Source organism: Ixodes scapularis, unplaced genomic scaffold, assembly GCF_016920785.2.
Source record: "Ixodes scapularis isolate PalLabHiFi unplaced genomic scaffold, ASM1692078v2 PGA_scaffold9__187_contigs__length_104089568, whole genome shotgun sequence".
Taxonomy (NCBI): Eukaryota; Metazoa; Arthropoda; class Arachnida; order Ixodida; family Ixodidae; genus Ixodes; species Ixodes scapularis.
The window spans coordinates 56,536,975-56,557,160 of NW_024609884.1; the positions used below are offsets into that span (position 1 = coordinate 56,536,975).

The following is a 20,186-nucleotide window of genomic DNA, read 5'->3' on the forward strand; positions in this document are numbered from 1 at the left end:
GCGATTCTTCAAATACAGCGCAAACTACGGGAGCACCAGATGAGCTTCAGAGCGGGTGCTATATTTTGTTACCTCCTTTCAGTGATCATGCAGTGTGTACACCTCCTGTAGTGGGCGAGAGTAATTCCTACGTTGCGGAGAAATGGGAACAAGCTTTTTTTTTTTTCTTCTTCTTTTTTAAATGCGTCAAGTCTCCCTGGGCTTCGGAACACAAAGAAACGCCAGTTTTCGGCGCTGATCCCGCGTTCACTTGTCCTCACTTGCGACGTGTATGTCTGCTCCTCGCGCCTCGTAGCAGGGTTGTTGCAATGGGGGGCTCGTGAAAATTTTATGGCGTTTCGGACCCTCCGAATTTCCCCGCCCCCCTTCCCTACGCCACATAATTGCTCCTCTATGCAAATATCAGCTGAGTTTGCAACATATTATCTTTTCGTGCAGGAATGTTTGTTGATAAGCGGGCCTACCCCAACAATTCGAAAGTAATTTGTAATTTGAGTAGAAGTTGCTCGGAAAAGTAAGTAAAGTGAACTACTAATTACCAAAATTAAAATGTAATTGAAAGTTACCAAACTACTCAGAAAAGTAGTTAAACTACAGTAGCTTGAGTAGAGTAGTTGAACTACATACAAGTCTGCGTGCAGCCAACGCGCACGAGTTATTTCGCCGTCAAGCCAAAGGAGGCCGTTTCGACCGATAGGAGATTCTTCCTCCCTATGCTCATCTCACAGGATGTGTGAACCACTATTCAAGGTATAGAATAGGCGCGAGGCTAACCTCTGCAGACTGTTTTGTTTCAACGAGCACTCGCACTAGCGCCCATGTTTCCTAAAGCCTCGGACTCCTTCGTAAAACTGGTGTATATGCGCCGAGAAATTCGAATGCAAAAGCCAAACGCTGGACGACGGCGTTCAGCGTTCTGAAGCGTTCGACGAGTGCAGTGGAGACAAAGGCAGCTAGGTTTAGGTCTACCCAGCAGTGGTGTACGGAACGGCGTTCCAAGGAACGGCGTTCCTGGAACGCGTTCCTTTTAGATGGAACGAAGGAACGCCGTCGTTCCATTTTGCATCGCTGGAACTGGAACGGGAACGCGTTACATTTTTAGTGGAACGGAAAGGGTAACGGCGTTCCTTTTTTTCGTCCAGTGGGGTAATTTTTATTTTATTTATAACAGGGAAATTTTGACAGTACAGAAACAATATTTTTACGAAGTGTAGGATCTCGCTACCTTTTTGCCTACTAATCTTGTAAATTATTCTGTGTGGTCCTCGCTCGCTAACAGTTTCGGGTGCAGGAGAGCTGGTGGACATTGATTCGTTTTTGAGTGCCCGAAATTGCGTAATAAAAGCAAGGCTTTTATTTGTAGGAAAAAGACAAAGAAAGAGGGTTGTTTCAAGCTCCGCTACTTTCTTTGCTTCCACGAATCCTCCCAGAAATCTAAGGTCGACTACAGCCACTAGTGAACGTCCATAACGAGACCTACAGGTACAACAAGATCACAGACTGCCAGACATCGAACGCACCCTTGTATTCCGAACATTGTTCACTTAAAAGGTACACAAAAAAAACATTATTTCTTCTCTTCCCCCCCCCCCCCCCCCCCCGGACACACACACACACACACCTTCAAGAAGAACAACAAAGTCAACCTCACAAAGAAATATTTGTAGTTTCTTAAGACTGACCTTCCAAAGGCCCTACCCTCTCCTCGACTTGCTCGTCTTGCGGTCAGCAACATCGAGAAGCAACTGTTGTTAAGGTCGAACAAGGGACTTTGCTCAATTGAAACGCGCGAGGTTGCTGTAAAACGCTCGTACAATGTTGGGTAAAAGTACATTCGGCTCCTCTGAATTGTCCACTACAAACGTGAATATGGTTGAAAGCTGAGACTTTTAACTTGAATATATCAACAAATGAAACCCTGCTTCGGGTTGTTTTCTTCTCCTGTTTCCTTCCATAACGACTTACAAACTCGTATGTTGATTACTAATGGGATAGATAAAAAAAAAAACTGCTTGGTTAAACTAAATATAGTAGTTAGCAAAATACAAATGTAACGCATATGTAACGATACGTTCCATTTTTTAAACTGTAACGGGAACGAGTTCCTTCTTCAAAGATGTAACTTGTAACGGGAACGCGTTCCAAAAATCAGAAGGAACGAGGAACGAGCTTTCGTTCCTTTTTTTGAGGAACGTGTACAACACTGCTACCCAGTTATCCTTCCAACCAAAGCTCGGCGTTCTGACGTCTCCCCTTCTCCCTCAGTTTCTCGGTGCATAGGTATTATTACCAGCCAGTTAGAGTACATTTTACACCCTTGCAGCCTGCCATTTCTCTTTTTCACAATAGCTCTGCCATAACACAATTAAGACACTGTTTTGCTATGATCACCAAGTCGACTTTAAGATCACCCGCATTTTTTCGAGGGAGCGAGGTCTTCACCTATTTTCGTTATTCCAGGAAGTATGACAGCTTTGTATTGCCCAAAACGAAAGGACTTCGATTTCCGCGAAAGGCGTGGCCGCGGTTTTGAGTCACGGCCGCCGCGACTAATTATCGTCATTAAGGCGCTCTCGGGGCACCGTTCACGTCGTGATGGAGCTTCAAAAGAAAGGTTGCCTGAATGGGTCGAAGGGTCCAAAATACAGAGGTGGGAGGTAGGAACGTCCTTTGCTCGACCAGAGACTGCACGCGAGTTCCGAGGCTGCGCCGCGTAAGGCGTCTTTTCAACAGGACCATTAACATGACATCCCAATTAGAGCTTATTCCAAAGCATTTGTGAGCGAGCAAGCTTACATGAGAAGTCGTTATCACTATACCGAAGGCTTTTGAAAAGTAGTGCAGTACGTGACAGCGCAAGCCCGATTATGATTCGCTTTCAAGACTTGGTGCTTTGATCGCTAACTGCTGTGATTTGTTTAATGAGATAATGATTAAACGGCTGTATACCTATTTTGACATCTACTTGCCTTAGATTCCTATTCCTAAAGCTGCCTTATCTCCGTACCGGAGATTGAACACCCGAGTATACGCAGCAGTTTATTTGTGAACGCATCAAACTTTCACAACACCTGGTGACCGAAACGGAATAAAAACCAAAAAACACGTTTTTGATGTCAGTCTATTAGCCTAGACTGAAAATAAAATATATCAGGGATTTCGCACACATTAGAAAACGTGCTGAATACTGCACAAATGAAGGGAAAGTCTATACTTCGTCTCATCCTACGATGGACTGAAGGCCAAAGCCATAAACCCCCCCCCCCCCCCCCCCCCCCCCCCCCCGGGCCCTAAGCTGGACGCTTGGCGAAAACAACGGCGAGAAATTCGGCGGCCGCGATTGGCCAACGCCACACTTGACCTTGGCGCCGGCCAATCATAGCCGCCGAATTTCTCGCCGACTTTTCCGCCAAGTGTCCAGATTAGGGCCCCTGGTCTAATCACGTTCCTCGCTAAACTGTGACACGCTTAGCACTGATTAGGTTTGGACGAATAATGCTCCGAATCCAAAAACGCTGCGTCATTTTTATAGCTTCGACACTGCAAACAGGCCGTACGTCGTGGCTTTCTTTGCATTGTAAAATTGCTAAGTCACTCTTTGCTCGATTCGAACCACTGTCCGCCCATCCCCATCAGTGATCCGAGACGCGGGCACCAGTACGTGCATCGAAGCGAAATACCACGCAATATCTAAGTGGCTGGTAATTGGATTTGGCGGTTCGTAGCTTCTGCCTTTAGTTCATCGTAAATGAGACGAAGTATAGAAGCTCTATCAGGCAAGAAGAGGAGAAGGGAAATACTAAACTTGGCCTCTAACAGTGATGCGGCTGGACTGGTAAGTGTTTTCAAACGTCCTCTGTAAAATCGCGTTTTTTAATCGCCAGATTGTTTTACATAACAAGACCATCAAGCAGGTGTATAGGTTGGTAGGTGCCCACTGTTTCGATGTCAAAATCTGTCAAACTCGAATAAAACTTTTCTCTTAATTTCTCCGGAGTTCATGCGCCTCATAAACATTTATATTATCTAGGAATCGGAACGAAATATTCGGACAATCCAATAAAAGAAGAAGCACAAAATTATAATTTCTGGATGTCTCATATCTCCACCTGATACAAAAAAAAAGAAAAAAGAAAGGAGTAGAAGATAATACAAAAGAGTCGAGTGGCGTTCCAAAGAGTCACACTAAATTGTTAGGTGATTGAAGAGGCTCGACTCTCTTCTCGAGTTTTCAGAATAGGGTAGCAAAAAGAGATTCTTTTGTCACTGGAACGCCGTCTTCCACTGTACAAAATACTTGTTCACCTGTTTTCCAGTAGAGAACTCGAGGAACCAATCCTCAAAGAGTCAGTCAGTCCGAAGTAAGGAGGGAGCAAGGCGAAAGACGGCGCCGCAGAAAGCTACCCTACAACATTGCAGCTGTTCTATGCTGTCACCATATGTCGGTTCACAGCACGTCCGCGCTTGTTTAACTGAGCTGTGTATTTCAATGCCCATATTTCGCTACGCATTCCACTGAAGTTGTCATATTGACTGACCTTTGTCCCGCCTCCCGCTCGAGCTTCCTGCTTCCGATAACGCTTCTGCGTCTCGCGCACCTCGAGCGCGCACGCTTATCACATTATTAGGAATTAGTGACTCCAGTCCACAAAGCCGGACAGAACAGTTGGAAATTGAACGCACGCTTTTTCAGCGCTTATCACCCAGGCGAGAAACTCCCAGCCACTGCGCCGTTGACGTACGCGCGGCGTACGACATTTCACAGAAGAGAGCTAAGCAGCTCTCCCTTGAGAATGGGTAGTATACTGGGCCTTCGCGGAACGCAATTCAAAGCCGCTAGTAGACAAGTATGTGGGCACTTGGAGGGCAATGATTGTGTCTCTGAAAGCAGGCCACACCGACCTTGGCATCCTCGGAGATGGGGATGAGCTTGCCCAGGTGGTCCGATGGGAGCGCGCTGGGCGAGCGTGCGTTGCTGGGCCACGACTCCTCGATGCGCAGCTGGACGCCCGCTAGAATGGACGCCTCGTCCTTGCCCACGGGCAGCTCGCCATTCAGCACCCGGTCCCGGAGCTGCACGACGTCACCACATCGTCAGTCACGGGTCACCGAAAGGGCCACTGAAGCGCTTTGAGAACGAGCCATATTAGTTGCTGCTTCCTCTTCCTGAGGCAGCAACTATACTTCGTTTCAGCTTCGGTCCAGACGCAGCCGATGCTACAAGCGCGAGCATGTGGCCCAGAACAGTGTTTTCCCTGCACGAGCGCGCGTCCTTGGCGGGGATGCTGAAAGCCCGGAGTTCGCGTTTGTAGCTTTGGCTGCGTCTGGACCGAAGCTGAAACGAAGTATAACATGGCTTGCACGCTGCTAGCAACAGTGAATTCAGAATGGTCACGTAGCATACTTACATTTCTTCAAATGATTCTTCCACTTGTGCGATCATTGTGAAACCAGGAGGGAACCAGTGCAGCAAGCAACATACGCGCGTTCGTCACCAAAAACATTCATTCTTACCTTAGAGGAATATCAATAACCATCAAACTCGTTTCCCTGAGCTATGACAGGCGAGACGGACTGCAGTGATACAAAAATCTAACATTTTTCCTCCAGAGGTACAGATATTTTCTTCATTGTTGTATCACTACAACAATGAAGCCCAACCCAAAGAGCAATCTCGGATATCATTCCTTCTAAGAGAAAGCTTTAACTACCAATCCACAGTCATCCAGGATTAAGGATACTAGTAGAAGACCTACAGCTCGCCCTCAGCCTCTCGCCTGTTCCGCCCTCCAGTGAAACTGTAATGGTTTCCCTAAGGCGGCTCCACATCAAACTTCGATAGGACTTGCGTCTTGAAGCTTGGGTCGTCCTACGACTCGACATGCGGGCGACGGCCGAGATATCCACCTGCACCCCCCCCCCCCCAAAAGAAAACAAACAAACAAAAAAAAACAAAACAAACAAACCTAATCCTCTCTTTTCTTATCTTTTCTTTTTCACCCAAACCCCTTTCCTATCGACAGTGACATGTGCACACTGATTGCACAAGCAACAGTCGATTTCTAAAAAATAAATAAACATCGCTTTCACTCACTCGCACCACTCTTTCGTCATCCGACGACGATTGCCAAGCGAATTCTTCGTATACGACGCCAGCTATGCTATAGCATCTCGTTGAACCGGGGATCCATTTAACATAACGCAACGAAACAAGGTCCTACTACGTTCGGTTTAGTTTGGACTTACGGATATGCTTTATGACCTGTATTCGCAATGAAGTGAAATTCGGGGTGTGCGAATATTCGCGTTTCGAATTGGAGTACAAATAATGACTCACCCAACAATTCCATTCGACTTTCGGATTCTTAGTATTCGATTTTACAAATAATTCGATACATCGAACATACTGCTGGAACGAAGTACAGGTTTATTCTGGAATGTTTCTCATATCGCAAAATAGCATGGGCGTCCGCAGAACGTTTTTTCGAGGGGGGCCACAGTCAAACCCTATTATTTTTCCGGGGGGGGGGGGGGGGGGGGGAAGGAAAGGGGGTATGCATTTTATTTTTATACTGGACCAACCACAACTGTTTAGACGTGCATATGTTTTAGTATGATCGCAGTCATTTCGTCGAATTATTTTTTTTTATCGACGAAACTAAGTGGTGACGTCAGACTGCCAACTTTGATGGTGTTGGTTTTGTGAACACGATGACATCCAGCTTCCGCCGTGCTCGTTCCACATACCCTCGGGCTTCTCCTTCACATTTGAGAATCCTAGTCGTGCCGTCACGAGCACGGGCCATCAAGCCGCAGACAAAGAACACAGTATTCCCTGCAGACACGATGACCAAAGTGCCTGCGGACACAGCTCAGGCTACTTCGAAGCGTGCTTGTTCCCTACATACGCTTCGCTCCTATCCGTACACTGCTGTTGTATGAGCAACGTGAGCACCATACAAGGAAGAAACACGAGTGAAGACAGTGTTTGCACACTGGCTTTTGTACGATGTATCAGCGGTGGGATTGAAAAGGATACGCCACCAAATCATCTCGTTGTCAATATACCGGGAATCCCAGAAAGAGGCAGTCCTCCCCCCCACCTCCTCCCCCCTTGCACCCCAATCCGGTCGCCCATGTTTATTAGAAAGCCTTGACCGACGAACCATTTCCACAGAAAGTAGCTAGCTTCATCTGCATCTTGAACAAAGCAGACACACTCTTAGCGTCTTGGATACGCTAAGCGAAAACCCGCAAACCACGCACGTCGCCATTTTTGATTCAGTAACCTAGTGTTGTTGTTGATTACGAGTTTAATGGCGCGTTCCGAACTTGTTTTCAGAGAGTTTGGAAAACCGAGGACTTTGGAAGACACTGTAAGCAAAATGTTTCAGATCAGAATACAACTTTTAACTGTAACAAAGGCTGAGGTATTGCCTTCGCCTCTCGAGAGACACGATGTGTATCCACCAGTGTTGGCGGTAACGCGTTACAAGTAACGGCGTTACCGGTAACGCATTACTTCTTCCCGTAACGTTGTAACGTTACATATTAAAAACAGTACTTACGTTACTTATTTCGAGTAAGATGTAACGCAGCTACGTTATTCGTTACACTTATGCAGGGATGGGCAGTATTTCAAATACAAGTATTTGAAATACGTATTTCAAATACTTTGTGTATTTTGCACTTGTATTTAATTACAAATTGGGTAATGTATTTGACGTGTGTATTTAAATACTAAAACGTGGGTATTTCAAATACAATTGTAATTAAATACAATTTTGTGGGCGAAAATACATCCCTTAAATTTATTGTCACTGTCCAGAGCAGGAAAAAACTGCGTTCTGCACCGAATGCAGTGTCTCTCAATCAAGCACAAGCGTTTAGCGACTTTGTGATTACGGTGCTAGTCCAGGGCAAGAATAGTGACGAAATCGACGTTCACAGGCAGACTGGCTAAATAAGTGCCTGTGACAACTTGTGATGCTTTCCAGCCTGATTTCCATCCATATATTTTCCCGGAACATTCTGAATGCGCGGGCCGTCCAGATTTTCGTAACTGGTGCAAGTTGCAACAATAAAAAAAATCTCTAGCTAGTGCTGCGCGTCTTGGTCGTCTCGGTTCTTTGTTGGTCTATACCAAAATGTAATCGACAAAAAAAGCTTCTTGAAGCTCTGTACTTTTTTCACCTATTACGTCCAAGCTGATTACATTTTTTTAATTATATTTCTATTACGTTACTAGAGGCTCGCGCACTAACTCCCGAGTTTGTGATGCAAAATTAAAATGAGATACCCAGAAACCCGTTGCAGTTGCCCTGAAGTCGCTGACGCAAATTTTGAGGAATGTATTTAGGAAAGTATTTGGGGACACCAAATACATTTGGTTGTATTTGTATCTTGTATTTAAATGCTTTTTTGGAAATGTAATTAGATTTGTATTTAAATACATTTTGGACGAAGTATTTTGTATTTGTATTTCGATACATGTTTGCATGTATTTTGCCCATCCCTGCACTTATGCATGCCTGTAACGTCAAAAGACTAAAACGTGTTATTTCATAACTAAAATGTAACGCCAAAGTGACGTGCGTTACTTTTTAAAGGTAACGGTAACGCGTGCCTTTTATTTAAAGGTAACGTAGTTCGGTAACGCGTTTCTTTTATTTGCAAGGAACGAGTAACGTGTTTCGTTACCTTTTTTCGGAAACGCCTTTAAGACAAATGTACGAAAAAAGGCTCGAGGTACACCTAAGCATTTCTTATGAGTTGTGAATGCGAAATCATGAATGCCGTTCTTGCGCGCGTCCTCGTGAAGTTGCCGCGCCTCGCTGACATCGGCCGTGCCGCCGCTCTGTCGGCGGCACGGAATTAGCTGCGGGAATCGACTGGTGCGCTTGGGTGGTCGTGCCGCCGCCCGAGCGCGCCAGCTGATTCCTTCTGCCGGCGCGCTGGCGGCGAGGGCACGCAGCGTCATGGTATGGGGTGGCGCTGATTGAAAACGACGCGCGGCGGCCTCCTTCGGCTTCATTTAGTTGCCGTTTTGCGTGGCTATTTGCGCGGCTTCAAAGCTGGGATGCCTCAGATCGCGGCTTCTCAAATTTATCTGCCGTTTGGCGTGGCTGATGACGTCGGCTCGCTCCATGGAACCAGTTCATGCTTTCGCATTAAAACCCCCGTGGCAAGTCGGAGCCCTAGGTGATAGACGGCGTACAACAGCTTCTGTGTAGAAGCCCTTGCCGATCCATACAGAGCTGCACCATAGAGGCGGGATCGAACTAACGAGTTATACAACCGTAGAAATTTGTATAACCTTCTACGCTAAACTAACAAACAAAACAGCTGTTTTATTTTACATTATTCTAAAATTATAAAAAAAGTTCTATAAATATTTTGTTTATAATTAATCTTATGTGATTATAAAAAAAATGATTTTTGTTGTAAGGAATGGGAGCACTGCGGTGAATAAGCGGTTTATGAGAAGATGATTGTTCTTGTGAACTTCACATTCACATGTCGAAAACAATACACGTAATACATGTTTATATTCAATTAACTATCCCAACTGCCCTGCGCGCAAACAATAAAAAAATATATATCGGGAGAAGAGCGCATTGAAATATGCGACTTGATATCACATTCGTCAAAGACGGCTGAAGCCCAGAATTTCGCAATAGTACCGACTTGTAGTTGGCGGCCTTAAATTTTATATTCCGTGGGCAATTGGGAACTCGGTCGATTTCCAAACGTCCCCAGACAAGACAGGGGTGCCCAAATTTGAAATGATGAACGAATGCCTGAAAACAGTCGAACAATGTCCCCATCGAGACAAGTTTTATCAAAAATGGCTCATTTTAGAGAATTTCCCAAAGCACCAGCTTGTAGTCAAAAGCCCTAAAAAATTGATTACCTCACCAGTTAAGGACTTGGCCGATCTCGAATCGTTCCTGAATGAGGCGCGGGTGCCCGAATTTTGAAATAATGAACGAATGGCTGAAAACAGTTGAACCATGCCCATTTCGAGAGAAAGTTTACTGAAATATCTCTCATTTTACAGGATTTGCTATAGCAGAAGCCTATACTCGAGGGCCCTACATTTTCTACTTCCTTGCCAGTTAAGTTCTCGGACAACCTCAAAAAGCTCCTGGATCAGGCGCGTGTGCCCGAATGTCGAAAGATGAACGAATGCGTCAAAAAGGCCGAACCATCCCCAGTTTGAGACAGGCTTTTTCAAAAAGGACTAATTTTGAAGTATTTGCCATTGCATCAGAACGTGCTCGAGGACTTCATATTTTATAATCCGCCCTTCGTTGGAAATTGCGCTGCCCTCGAAAAGTTCCCTGGCGAGGAAAGGGTGCCCTATTTTCAAAATATGAACGAACGCGTAAAATCGGCCCAACCATCCCCATTTTGAGACCGATTTTCTCAAAAAGGACTCATTTTCTACTATTTCCTTAGTACCGGGATAGGTTTTAGGGCTCTACATTTCATATTCCGCCTTTATTTGGGAGCTGAGTTTTCCTCCAAAAGTTCTCTGGTGAGGAGCGGGTGCCCAAATTTCAAAAGGTGAACGAATGCGCAAAAACGGCCGAACCATCCCCGCTTTGAGATGATGTAACTTGGTATGCGTTGATTTCTTTATTTTTTTTTTATGATTTGGCATGATGGACGCGAATGATAAAATTATCAACGCTTTCGCACGACCAGCCTTGCGCCTACTGCAAGAGTGATAACTTTTGGACACCACCGCGTTTCCCAAGTGCTGCGATTCTTTTTAAAATTTACTGATTGAGTGGTTTCGGATCCGGGTCAGGGCAAGCTTCAAATTTGAACAATATGTACAATTTTACTAATAAGATTATTCAACAAAATTTAGTTAATTATTCAACTTATCGTGACGATTACACTCTAAAAAAAAAAAAAAAAAAAGCCCGTGCGTCTATTTTCCCGCACCACACTCGGAGAGCCAATCACCACAACTTACGGAGGCAGCTCAGCGAATGACGATACCGAAACACATCTTTAGACCAAAAAAGCGCAATCTAAGTGATGACATTAAGCAATGCAACCGGATCGTCATTCACTGAGCTGCCTCCGTAAGTTGCGGTGATTGGCTCTCCGAGTGTGGTGCGGGAAAGTAGAAACACGTTTTTTTTTTTTCTCAAAAAAGTATTTGAAGCAGAACCTGGCCGTATAATTGCGTTATTATACTGCATTAGTGTAGCCTTAACAGATTGAAACCCCCCTCCCCCCCCCCCCCCCCGATATTTAAAGCCTAATATAAACACACTGTGTACAAGTTATATAAATTTAGTAAATTTAATATTCTGGTACACTCGGACGTGGTGTAAATGCCACATAAGCGATAGCTTGTATACTTGTTTTTAGCTTGAGACCAGACACAGCCGGCGCTACAAGGTAATGGGACCAATCAAGCGGCGTCAAATGTGCAAGTCACTGGGCCTTTTTTGTTTATGATTGGTTGAGCAGTGGAAGAACACGTACAGACACATGAACAACATGATTGGGCGGTTTTAACGCTGCCTGATTGGTTCCACCAGCTCGTAGTGTCGGCTGCGTCTAGACCTAAAGGTGAAACTAAGTACACAGGGTATAGTGCTGCGTGCGTGACGGAGTTGGCAACGCATGCGCTTGTCACGCAGAGGATTGGGTTCGAATCCCGTTCGGGCCAGATCCTTAATTTCTTAATTTTGTACTCTTCTAAGGCCCCTACGCACAGTTGCGTTTGAAAGCGTTTGACTGCGTAGCGTCGAGAAACGAAAGCGAGTTACCGGTATATCTGTGCTTCGTATGAAGCGTGGAATCCAATTCAAGGAATTTCTGGGCACGCGGCATAAGAAGCAGAGATGCCCTGGTTTCTCGCAGCCGCAACGCAGTCAAACGCACTCAAACGCTCTCAAGCACAACTGTGCGTAGGGGCTTAACCCTTCCGTCGCCGACGCAAGATGCGTGGCACCTTCTCTTTATATTTGTAGGAACCAAGTTAGTCTTATTACCCGTTTACTTCTCGTTTTAAATTCATCAGCTTTTTTGTTGGTAACAACATCGCACCAGGCAGAAAGTGAATATAAATCAAGAACTAGCAAATTATGTGCCTGAAATACATAAGCTGATAATCCATCCTTAGATGCATGCGGTACTGGATCAACCACTAATCATAGCATTCGTTTTATGCCCTATAGGGCCTGTACTCACTCGCAGCACAGTAATATCTGAAGAACTATATCGCACTCCAAGTAAAATATAAGAATTATAGAAATGCGTGCGATAACTTCTAAGAAATTGTTTAGAAGTTCTGATGTTCTTCCTTTGATCTCAGTATCGCCATGAACTGGTACGGGAAAATGATAAAGTTCTCAGTATGTTGCTACCGCAAGACACTCATTATGTCGTAATGTTTCATCTCCGAAGTTACTGTTTTTTCTCTCGGCACACTCCGCTTTGGCAGGAATTTGCATACGGTTTAAAAGTTAAAGGTGAATACATTACGTAGGGACAAATAAGCGAAATAGAGGCGCCTGTCAAAAATTTCTCGCCATGTCAGACTGTCGTGTTGTTTTGTTTCAATTCTTTGCGTTCTTTGCTTGGTTTCCAATTCCCAAACAGAGATTAGATAGTCTCGCAATATCGGCTCAATATATTTCTCAGTGGTGGTCTAGAGGGTTGAATAAAACAAAAAAACAAAACCAAAAAAAGAACGAGGGAGGTTATAGTTAATATTTTTTTTCCTTGTGCGTGCAGAAGGCGGTCAGCCCAGGAATTCGGGGCTCGCAAGATCGAAGTTCAAAAGCCGAAACTCGAGATGACGGTAAGGAAAGGAGCAGTGGTTCCAAAGGACCATGCTTCGGCGAGTGCAAATATATTCCACGAGGAACGTTGGAAGTGTGGGAAAGCTCGACAACGAGTATCGACGTCTCACGAGCGGCACACCTTTAATGAATACAACCAAGCCTTCGTTGCACCGTCCTCTTTCAGTTCTCGGCTTTCAAAACAGCACACGAAACGTAGCTGCAGTCGGAATGCGCGCGTCGGAGGAGGGATACCAAGACACTAGAGGCAGCCAAAGACAACACAAGTAGGTCCTAAGGTCGTCGGACATTTTGTTTAACTCCTCGTTCGGGGTTGTCCGGTCCAGCCGGCGCTTCGCTCTCGAGTCCAGGCGGCGACCAACTCATTAGGAGTGCAACAAAGGCGGGCCGCGCGGTCCCTCGAGGTGCCGGGCCCAAGGGCGAGGGCCGTGTCGTGACCGCCCGGAACCGACGGACGATTCAGCGGGCCGCCGGATAATCATCAGGATGGCCGGCAGCAATTAGGAAGGACCGCACGGGGCGTCCACTAACATCGGCGACTCCCGTGGACATCCCCGAAACAGCTCGTAAGTCGTACCACGACGGGGACATGATTGCCGCGGGTCCCCGCCCGACCGAATCTCCGAACGGAAAGAACAGCCCGAATGGGTCCACCCGAGTTTCGGCGGACCTTGACGCCTCCGCGACGTTCCGTTTTCTGCCATTGACCTTCGAGGGAAATGTAATTTGGACGAGCCCCGAAATGAGGCTTTGTGCCACCGAGCCCGTTCATCGGGCGTGTGGGCGGGCCTCCGCCGGGGAAAGGCGCACAAAATAGGGCAGTGGACGCGGTGCGAAGGCGTCCTTTAATCATCGCCAAGGCCGTCCCTTCAGTCAAGAAAGAAGCTCGTGTTCCCCTTAGGCGTGCTTCGGTGCTTTGTTCACAGTAGGCGAGCGCATTTCTCCGGGGAGAGCGTCAATGAGAGCAGGCGGCAACCGGTAACACATTCGGCGGCACGAATGACGGTCACGAGAGCGGGTTCCCTTGACCCACAAAAAATTTAGTTTGTGGACGCAGATACGCGGTAATATGGAAATCAACCTGAAAACCACGAGTGAGTTTTAGCGTACTGTACGGTATACGGATGGCGTGCCCTGCTGGGCACGAGCACAACCGTGCTTCAAAGTGATGACACGAGCTCTAGCCACCGACGCAGTGTGTTGCGTACGCTATGCTAAAACTTTCTATTAGAAGAAACTGCACTAGCAAATCCCTCTTTTTTTAACACAATGTGTCTTACGACTGATTTCCAAGTCTAGAGCGTCACGAAATGTTGTTATGAAAACATTGTAACACGGCCGGTCACAGTCGCTCCGTCATTCAATCACATCCCTTCGCCAACGGGGCTTCTTTTAAATATATTTTTATTGTATTAGCTGCGCCGTTCGATTAGCATCCTGGAGCTGAAAGGTTCCCGCAAACTTTGGTTCCCGTGGACTGAACTGACACTCGCTCGTTCTCAACAGGGGTTGTCTGCAGTTACGATGGGTCATCCAAATATGAGCTTGAGAGCTTCGAGTGGAAATTTCGGGGTGGCGTCGGATGAACTGGAGATCTCAGTCATTTTAGCCACCTTAAACCTGCAGTCGCACTGCTCCATACATCATACAAAAAAAAAAAAAAAAAAAAAAAAAAAAAAAACACGGGTTCCGCTGCAGGCATCTGCGGGCAGGCCCCATGCATGTTCGACGCATGTTTGCTCTATGTATGATTGCCTGCTGCCAGTTTCTGCATGACCAATGTCATCCATAGAATACCCCAGACAATGTCTGGAGACTGGCTCTTGTTCGATGTATAAGCAACGTGACCGCAGCTTAGCCCGGAACTGTTCCCATCGAGTAGCCTCAGAGGACACTTTCCTGTGACGCGCACGAGAGCATCAACCGTCGTCATCTTTCTGACCAGCATCGTACGAACTTGAATTTTGGCGCACGTGCACACACGCACACACAGACACGCACACGCGCACAAGGAATAATAATAAAAAAGGCAACCGCACTTCTTACCATGAAAGCTATAGGGCGCCTGTATGCTCTAGTCTATAGGAGAATGTAATCAGCCGTGTGGGGTACCTGCGATCATTGGGGCTTCGTATTTGCGAGCTAATCGCGACGCACCGAAATATTGCTGCCGCCCATGCGTGTCACGGGCGCGACACGCACGAGTGGCACACTTCCGAGTTCACACAAAAAAAAAAAAAACAAAAAAAAAACATCACCACCCGTTCGAATTTGGCGTGGAACGCAAATGGAACGGGTCAAACCCCAAAACGCAAAAGCGACCCTCCCCCTTACAAACAGACACACACACAAACACACACACACACACACACACACAAAAACGCGTTACGATAGAAATGAAGCTTACGAGCGTCGGTCTGGAAGCGGCAGTGGTTGCGGGCCCCGACTGCGCTGGTGCGCGGCGCTACGGTGGGATGTTTCCGCGGGCGGTTGTTTTCCAGTTTAGCGGAACTCTCGATTACGGCAGCCGGGGCGCCGGTTGTTGTCATTTGGTGCAGAGAGTGTGGCCGTGCGACCGTGTCGCGTGCGGAGCTGCGGCTCTCCCGTTTGTTGTGGATGGCTAATGAACCATACAGGGAAGGGTCGACCCGTGCGACCCGACTGCGATTGGGTCAGGGGAAACCCCGGCTGCACGCGGGGAGACCGGGGAAAGGAGGGAGGGGGCTCGAGGGCTTTTGCGCTTGTCCCCGGTAATCAATGAAGCAGCCACAAGTCTCGAGCAGCCACGCAGTCGGCAGCAAGGAAGCCCCATTTAGACGTCCCTTAGAAGCCGGCGACTGTGATCAATACCGGACCGGGCAGCCATGAGTTCAATTTCGACGGACGGGCTCGACAGGTCCCGGGGCACTCTCTCGACGTCGTAACACGGGAGAAGTACGGCGACGTCGACGGCATCGTATCTTCGCCGGGCGAGAACTTTTGTTTGGTTGAAAACAACTAGACACATATCTAGATGAAGCGGCGCTGTTCAGGGAATTAAGTTGAGACGGTTCGTGCGCCAATTTTACGATAAAGGAATATCTGCGCGTTTGTGAACGCGGATACGGAGACTAATGAAAAGAAAAAGTTGGTAGGCTGTGTTATTAAATAGAGGAGCGCCTCCTCTACTCCAGCCCGAGGTAACGAGGAATTAATGTTCACAGATCAGTTCGATCCATGTTATGGTCCGCGTGGCAATAACTTTGTGTCCCAGTGTAGAGTGACAGAAACAGGATTATAAATAGGGGAAACTTCTCCGGCCAATCTCGTTCACACGCTGGCGATGAGAAAGTATAGTACGATGTTCACATCCCGCCCACGCATGGGCAGCAACCAGATCCGTGATAACGATTTATGGAGACTAAATACAAGCACTGCCAAAATATTGCACAAATGGTAAATCGCGATCGACTCTAAAACCGACATTAAAAATGCTACTACCAGCTTCACAGCGAAAATTCAGCAGGTAGGCTGTTTGTCAAGAGACCCGGTGTCATCTTCATACTCAGGGAGTTTACTTGTTCATAATAGCACTTCTTTCGCCATGTTTTTGTTATGTGATGTAATGCGGCCGTCCTTTGTAAGTGCTCCGCAGCGATCGCGCACGAAGATTATTGAGTCCCTGCTCGCTCAAGAGCGTCGTGGTGACGAAGTGCAAGGAGCCCAAGGGACTGGCATCGTTGCGCAATGCGAGCACGCCTTGCTATGCTGTGGGTCGCGCAAATAACTTGCTGCGGAACCCGGACGTGCGTTTTCACCAGTTCCCCAAAAACACCAAGTTGAGGAAGGTGTGGATCAACGCCATTCCTCCAAGAGATTTCGGAAGGCCGTGGACACCGAAACCCAGATCGAAGCTCTACTGGCTAATGCGGGTTGCTCTACGATAATATCGCGATGCAATCATGAGGCACGCTTCGGGCCGTTACTGAACGAGTTCCGTTTTTCTTACTATATACTCTGTTTCATACTTAGCGTGCAACGCTATCAAAGCTACTAGCGCGAGCGTGGGGCTTGCTCTCGTTGATCATTTGCACGCGTTCTCGTGCAAGCAAAACCATAGATGAAGCCACGCGCTCGCGCCAGTAGGTTTGACAGCGTTGCACGCTAAGTATGAAACAGAGTATAGGTGGCATTCACTGGTGGCCATAGTTGAATCCGTTCCTGCTCAGCGCGAGCTTACGATAAGCCTCCACAACGCTTCTGCAACGTGCATTGCACACCACCAATATTGGAGTTCTTCTCAGAACTGGGGGCTCGTTCTGAGCCTGTGCTCTGAACACCGCGCTTAATTATGGCGCCCATTAAATACCACCTATTAATAGCGGCGAACTCACTTCTCGGACTGCTAGAGATGTTTTATATCTACGAAGTAAAGCAGTAAAACAGCCGTAGCATTTTACCTGACTAATCGGAACTGCTCTTTCGACTAGGCCAGTCGTACGTTTTGCACTACCGGGGTATAAACTTTGCATCACGCAATGGCTGGATGGATGGATGGATGCTAACCGCTTTACCATTTATAAGGGGGGTAGCTTGCGCCACCTAGCCTAGACACTAAACAAAAAAGTATGATTCCTCCCCTCGCCCTTCTGAGCCAATGTGCTTCCCCTCTGCAATTTTTGTAACCACCACCAGGCGGTGTGGGACATCACCAGGATGACTATTACAGTTGAGAGAGCTAGTAAATACAAGTATCTAGGAGTATGGATATGTGATGGTGCAGAATATCTCAGGGAGCATGAAAAGTATATAACAGGTAAGGGCAACAGAAATGCAGCTGTAATGAAAAATAGAGCACTTTGGAATTACAGCAGGTATGAGGTGGTGAGAGAGATTTGGAAAGGGGTCATGGTGCCTGGCTTGACTTTTGGAAACGCAGTGCTATGCATGAAATCCGAAGCGTATGCAAGACTAGAAATAAAACAGCGCGGAGTAGGTAGGCTGGCTTTGGGGGCATATTGCAAAACGCCAAACCAGGGAGTACAAGGAGACATGGGATGGGCGTCATTTGAGGGGAGGGAAGCGGTGAGCAAGATAGAATTTGAGGATCGGCTGAGGCAAATGGATGGGGACCAATGGGCACGAAAGGTTTTCAGCTATTTATACATGAGGAGTATAGACACAAATTGGAGACAACGCACTAGAAAATTAAGAGGAACGTTTTTAGGCTATAGTGGAAATACGGAAGAGCAGGTCTCAGTTAAGAAGAAAGTTAAGGCCACAGAAAGAGGTCGGTGGCTAGAGGGAATGCAGACAAAGACGGCTCTGGAAAGCTATAGATCAAACAAAAGAGTTATTGTCAAAGAAAGCAATTATGACAATTCTAGGGGAAGCTCATTGTTGTTTGAGGCGAGGACGGGTGTTCTGCGAACCAGAACATACAGAGCGAAGTACCAGGAATGGATACAGTGTGCACTGCTTGTGGAGAGGAGGACGAGACGGCTGAGCACTTGATACTCGACTGTAAAGTGCTTCACCCTATGCCTACCGAAGACGACATAGTTTTAATAAAGTCATTGGGTTTTAGAGAAAGCGAAGGAAGAGTGGATTTCAAGACAGTAGAGATTACCAAGCATAGATTAAGTGAATTATGGCAGAAAGCGAGAGAAAACTAGGTATTTTCTTATTACCTCATGGTAAGGGGGTTTTATAGCCTCACTTTCTTTTCAGTGCGGAGTGAATATAGATTTCACATTGAAATATTCTAAGCTTAAATGGTAAAACAAAATGGCTAGGTGGCGTAAGCTACCGCCCGATCCAAAGGGCTAGCCGAATTCATCCATCCATCCATCCAAGACCTTTGGGGGATCGGGCAAAACAACTAAACACAATATACCCCACCTCCTCCCCCGGCGAGGGTGTCGCCAATCTCCCTCTGGTCAAACCTATAGTCGTCGTTACCTTAACGCCGGGTCCACTGGGAGACAGGGTTGAGACTTTGGGCGGGAGCCACGCTGGAGGAAGTCCCCAATTTTTCTCTGTCCCGCATATCCCCAGCTGTGCTAGTTAGCTGTACGTCATTCCATTCTCCCTATTTACTTTCCACCAGTCTTCCAATTCCGTCAACGGTATTAAAGTGCACTAAAGAGCATTCTTCCATTATCGTCTGCAAACCACAGCGCTCTGGCCAGATCTCGTGCACCTTAACACCACCTGTTCTATTGTCTCGTCTTCCCCTTGGCGCACGGCTCACCGCGGATCCATTTCCACATTCTTTGTCCTATATGTCCTATAGTCCTTAATACTCTTGTTCTACACTTCGTTTCACCTTACGTCTAGACGCAGCCAACGCTACGAGCCGAGTGGACCGATCAAACAGCATCATAACGCACCATCATGGTGTTTATTATGTTTCCGTATGTGTTCTATCATCGCTGAACCAATCATAAACTTAAAGTCCGAGTGACTTCTGCTGTTGACGCTGCTTGATTGGTACCATTAGCTGGTAGCGTCGGCTGTGTCTGGACTTAAGCTGAAACGAAGTGTAGCCTCAAATAACAACGAGCTCTCCCGTAAATGATCATACCAATGTTCCTTTATTATTTCCTGTTTTTTTATTTTTTATACACAGTTAAAGCTGATTCCCTCTGCATTTTTTCCTTAGCGTTTTGTTCTCGAACTTTTTTTTTGCCTTATTTTCCACATAGGTAGTCTGCTCTGCTCAGCATTTGACTGTTGGCATTTGAATGCCAGTTTGCGGGTTCGGTTTGTCCATTTATTGTTCAGAATTTTCATTTATAGATGCTTATATACCTTTCTCGCCCTTCGTGTATCCTCCACTGCATGTAGTTTTGGTTCAAATTTCAACTTACTGATCGCCTCTCTAACCCCAAAAGATTCCCAGCCCAAGTCTCCCTGCAGTCCTTCATTTGGTGTTTTCCCATGCGCCCTGCAGTGCCATTCTGCCCACGCTCCTCTGCCGGGTCTCTAAACTGAAGTAGACCTCAGAGTCAGCTGATCACCAGGGTTACCATCTTCTCGAGCCTGCCGTATCGGTTTCGCCTTAGATTCCCGGAAACAAAACTTTGAGATAAGATATCTACTCAACTACACAATGTTTCGGGAGGAGGGGAGGGGGGGGGGGGGATGGGGGAGAAGAAAAAACACACCTCGTAATTCAAGAACACTTTCTGCACTAAAAACTGTCGTAACCCTAAAATCCAGAAAATGCACCGGACATAGCATTTATTATCGCCCAATCTCTATAACCAGTCTTCCTTGCAAACTCCTTGAGCATATTATATTTTCCCACTTTGTCGATTTCTTAGAATTGAACAACTTCTCCTGCCCATCCCAACATAGATTTTGAAAAAC

At 46.7% G+C, this 20,186-nt stretch overlaps 1 protein-coding gene across 1 annotated transcript in view; it reads right to left on the bottom strand.

Annotated features, from left to right (window-relative positions):
• Positions 1 to 20,186, bottom strand: part of LOC8033259 — a 958,536-nt gene that overhangs the window by 93,799 nt on the left and 844,551 nt on the right. Inside the window, exon 17 of the mRNA XM_042287366.1 lies at positions 4,903 to 5,073. Coding sequence (XP_042143300.1) covers positions 4,903 to 5,073 — 171 coding nt within the window. The remainder of the gene's footprint in view (positions 1 to 4,902; positions 5,074 to 20,186) is intronic.